This window comes from Theobroma cacao, chromosome 2 (genome assembly GCF_053813885.1).
Source record: "Theobroma cacao isolate CCN51 chromosome 2, ASM5381388v1, whole genome shotgun sequence".
Taxonomy (NCBI): Eukaryota; Viridiplantae; Streptophyta; class Magnoliopsida; order Malvales; family Malvaceae; genus Theobroma; species Theobroma cacao.
Window position 1 is genome coordinate 11087727 of NC_142640.1, and position 5080 is coordinate 11092806.

A 5080-nucleotide genomic window follows, 5' to 3' on the forward strand; every position below is an offset into this window, starting at 1 on the left:
AGGGAGGAGCATCGAGCAACAGTGGTCAATCAGCATATTTACAATGCAACGCAGCGCACCATAGTCTTCTCAAACCACCGTCCACCACCAACATTCAACCACACACTGCCACGCCACTGCACGGAGCACACAAATTTTACGTAACTATATTTGACACTCTCGCACACCATGTATTGCCTGCCTCTGGTAATCCCCCATATGACCTTTAATAAGCAACTGATATGCATAAGGTACCCATTACAGAATCTCAAGAATAAATGTCTAAAACTTAGTAACTTTTATCTGATACAAACATGTTTTATTATTAAATCAGTAACACATAGCAAAGCCAAAGAAGATGGGAGTGTTAGTGGGGAAGAGCAGATAGAAATTGGAGTGGAAGTAAAGAAATTAGAAAAAGGCCGCCTGGGGTCCAGGAAAAACCACCCAACCAAGAACGAGGAGACTTCCACAAATTCTCCACTTCTCTCTCTCTCTCTCTCTCTCTAAATCTTTTTTCGCTCTCTTATAAGCCCCCCCCGCTCCCCTGCATTTCTTCTACCTCTCTCTCAAACACAGAGACCCTCCCTGCTTTTACTTTCATTTTTCTTCTTTCACCTTCGCTTCTCCACTCCAAAAGCTATCAAATTTACGCTGGAAAAGCGAAACCAACACCTTACTATTGTACCGTAAACAGCAGCTGAGCGCCCGTTTTGGATTTGCTTGTTGCATCATTGAAATAGAGCTCGCTCTCTCTCTTTTATCTCCAGGGCAGAGTTTGGGGAATTTTGGGATGGGGTCTAGGATCTTGAAATCGTATCTGATTCTGTTTTTTTGGTTCCATAGGATTAGCTATTAAATTCTGCTACCAGATTCTAAAATGTCTCCCTTTTTTTAAATCCTCTGACCAAATTTGAATCTGGGGGTATTCAAGATTATCTTTGTCCACCTCCTTTTTTTCCGCTTGATATATACATTTGATTTCGAATCTTTCCATCATAGTTATTTTTCTATATTGTCCCATCTCGAATTTAATCTCCCGCATAGAATTTATCAAAGGTTTTATTTATATAGAGAGAGCGAGCCGGTGCTTAGTACTATCAATGGCTGCAGCAAAAAATAGTGGCAAATCCAAGAAGGGTGTTGTTGATGAGACAGAAAAGATGACAACAAGCCAAGATTGGGAGATTGACAAAGGCAAAGATCTTGATTTTGGGTTCGAGAGGCGGCAATGGAAGCCAGTTTTTGATGAAGCTTTCATGTCACAAAGACCTCTCAAGAAGATCCGTAGCCCTGAACGTCAAGACCCTGTTCAATCCTCTGTTTCTTTGGCTCATCAGTCGTCTTCGTTCTCTGCTCCCTCCTCTGTTTCTACTAGTTCGCCTTCTTCTCTCACTCTTTTCCCACCTTCTTCTTCTTCTTCTTCTAATGCCACTTTGCCATCTTCCAGACTTGTTTTTCCTTTTGCTTTTGATGCATCTCAGCAGCCAATGCACTTTCCTCAGCAATATGGAAATACTCCAACTCTCATGCCAATTTTCCGCCCACCACAGAATCAGCAACACATGATTTCCTTTAGTCCTCAGCAGCAGCAACATGGCTTTGTTTATCCGCCATTTTTCGCTGGAGAATCAACCTTACCACCTCAGCAACAGCAGCAGCAACTTCTTCAATACTGGAGTGATGCATTGAATTTGAGTCCGAGGGGGAGGATGATGATGATGAGCAGATTGGGGCAGGATGGTAGACAATTGTTTAGGCCGCCAGTGCAGCCTATAAATACTACCAAGCTTTATCGTGGTGTGAGGCAGAGGCATTGGGGCAAATGGGTAGCTGAAATTCGTCTTCCTCGAAACAGGACTCGCCTTTGGCTTGGCACATTTGACACAGCTGAAGACGCTGCCTTAGCCTATGATCGCGAGGCATTCAAGTTGAGAGGAGAGAATGCAAGGCTCAATTTCCCTGAGCTTTTCCTCAATAAGGATAAAGATACGTCCACAGCACCAAGTTCAACAGTTTCCTCTCCACAAACTCCCCGTGAAAGTTCAAAGCCAAACCAGAATCAGAATCTACCACAACAAGAACAGGAAGGCCTGAACTTGCAGTCTGCGAAAATAGAAATGATGCCACCACCAGCACAGCCTCAAGGAGATAATCCTGACAGTGATTCAGGGTTGGGATCCAGTGAGGCTACTGCCAGTGATGAGGTGCAGATGACAGCAGAGGGTTCTGGAGCAGGGGAAGGCGTTTCGGGGTCTCAGGAATTGGTTTGGGGAGATATGGCAGAGGCTTGGTTCAATGCAATTCCAGCAGGTTGGGGTCCTGGTAGTCCTGTGTGGGATGATTTAGACACCACAAACAATCTTCTTATCCCCTCAAATCTTCCTTTCGCCAATCAAAACCAGCAGGACTTGAGTGATTCTGATATCCAGAAACAGCAAGATAGTTGTGCTTCTTCTTCTTCCACTTCTTGTCCAATGAAACCCTTCTTTTGGAAAGATCAAGATTGATAGGTCATCCAGAAAATCCAGCTTTTAGCGGTATAGCCTTAAGGACAGATCTCTGTGCTTCTACTTTTCTTTTCCGTGTCATTGTGTGTGTGTGTGTGTGTGTGTCTATTTTGGATTTTTGCTGAGGAGGGTTTTTAGACCACCCCCCTTAGATTTTCTTTCACTGGTTGCAGATTTTTCAGGAACCAGCCTCTGACTTTCACTCTCCTTTTTTGTTTCCCCTAGGCTTAGGAGATTTTTAATTGTCCGTTTTCTGATCTTTTTATTTCTCGCTGGTTGCAGATTTTTCACCAAACCAACCTGTGGTTCCTTCGTAGCTTTCTTATCCTTTAGCTTCAGCTCCACTTTGTTTGCTTCAAATGATTCATATTTTCAAAATCTTTTTCCCTCGGATTCTTTATCCACTTCATCACACCTGCAAAAAAGTGGCGTATTTTTCAGGCCTTTTTTAGCAGAGACAATTTAGGTTTGCTCATGCCTTTCAGCTTTTAGTCTTGCACTACGTTTTTAGCGCTAGTAGTATCCAGTATATCACTAGATAGTGTCCTTTCCATGTTAATAAGCAAGCTTTTTAGTTGTTTTTCTTGTCTGTTGATGTAATGCTGCAGATGTAGTAGCTATGAGCCAATTTGAGTGCAGGACCAGCATAGAGGGAGACAGTTTGGTGATCTCCTTCTCAATTGGTCCATCCATCTCGAGCTTTATTTTTCTGCTCCGAGCATGGAATCAACTTGTGGTTCTGTACATTGTGGAGTTTGTTAACTTCCATTTTTACTCTTTTTCTTGTAACAGTACATGTCATGATGAATTAAGCAATTTGCAGCATTACCATTAGTCACAAATCATACTAGTTTGTTCTCTTCTAGTCTTGTTGTTTTTGCTGCTTGATAAAATAATGCTTGCATTCAGCAATCAGCTATGATCCTGAATATGTTATTGCTGTAACCAAAGGGACATTTAGATGGCTTGGCCCACGTCAAACTTCAGTCCAACAAACCGTCCTTAGAATTTGAAAACAAATATGCCTAGATGTTAAAGAGCAGAGCAGGAGTAGCCTGAATTTGTGTTGAGTGATAATATTTAAACGAGAAGGTGACACTGAAATTTTATAAACAAAAGAGACATTCCAACAATGAATTTCTTTTTAAATTGAATGCAAATAAATATAAAAACCAGGTTCTTAGCCGATGCTTTGTTTTTATCCCTGTTTTGTTTGGTGGAATTACAATAAGCATGTCGTCTACTCAAAAGTGAAAGTGATGATAGGGTGCAATACAAAGAATTTTCATTAAAATAAAATTAAATTAAAAAAAAAAAGACAGAGAGAGAAAGAGAAACAAACTCATGTTTCTTAATATCTTAAACCCCCAGAACTGAAAACCACTCAACCGGAATACGCAAGTACTGGGGATGGGACAGCTTTGGAACTTCATCCCAGCCGACTAAGTGTACCGCACCTTGGTCTTAACAACGAGGGGAACCAACCCAAAGCAACATACTTAACAAACACCTTTCCACCTTAATTATGGAATCAAAGCCTTTGGAGATAGTTTATATTGACTGACGGTGATGGTGAAAGGTGGGACCAGTCACCGGCCCATGAGATCATCTACATTTCTTATTTGCGACGGCACGATAATGATGATCCGCCGATAAGAATCTAATATAATTAGAAATGATGCCCGAGTTAACTAAAATATTTAGAAAATTGAAAATATCTTAGCAATGTTTTAGTAAATTAGCTGCTGACATTTTCTCTTTACCAAACCCAACTTTGATGTCAGTACGCGGCTGCTGCAAACTTCTTTAGCTGATAAATATCTATTAAACTTAGTGATGGGTGTTATTATTATAATTATTTTTGCTTGGTGAAAAGGATGAACAAGTAAAAGACAAATTTGGGATTTGGTATGAGTGCTTACAACAACACTCATCACTTTTAACCATACCAATCCTCCACTTCTTGTTTCAGCCGCTTCTCCAACATCTTTGGGAAGATAGTCAGGCCGCACTTGGACATATCTATGTATGTATATTAAAACAACCAAATTTTCAATAATAATCAAAGCTCAAGGTGGAAGCTAAGTATAACTTCAACCCAATATTGGGATTTTAAATGATTCCATAGCTTCACGTTTTGGGTTACACAATTTATGAACAGAACCATCAGAATTTCTTTTAAAAGTTCAAATTTTGAGTGTCTTGGTTAGTAAAATTTTTATTCTCTAAAGAATGAAGTTTTATGACAGCTTCTATTTATTAGATTACAGATATGAATTTCTTAAATTTAGACTCAATATATTATATTAATAAAGTTGAAGGTATTTCAATCCCATCCTAAGTTTTAAAGTATCAATCTAACTACATCCATAAACACCTTGAATCCTGCTAAAACCGAATAATGTCACTGAACCGGATTGTTGCTATTCAAACAGTGGGCAGAATAGGCCCAGAGAGAAACTGTTTATGGAGGACTTCAGACGGCAAAGCCCAACCTGCTTTTGGACCAACGAAAAGCTAGCAAGAGAGATCAACAGAATCCCAAAACTCGAAACCTCATTGGACAATAGCAGCTGACGCGGCCTGTTCGG

General features: G+C 40.4%; 1 protein-coding gene across 1 annotated transcript; it reads left to right on the forward strand.

Moving 5' to 3' along the window:
- The first annotated feature begins 482 nt into the window (after positions 1 to 482).
- Positions 483 to 3314, forward strand: ERF53 (Integrase-type DNA-binding superfamily protein). The gene has a single exon (XM_088803761.1). The coding sequence runs from the start codon at positions 1083 to 1085 to the stop codon at positions 2487 to 2489; it is 1407 nt and encodes a 468-aa protein (XP_088659887.1). The 5' UTR covers positions 483 to 1082; the 3' UTR covers positions 2490 to 3314.
- The last annotated feature ends 1766 nt before the right edge of the window (positions 3315 to 5080 follow it).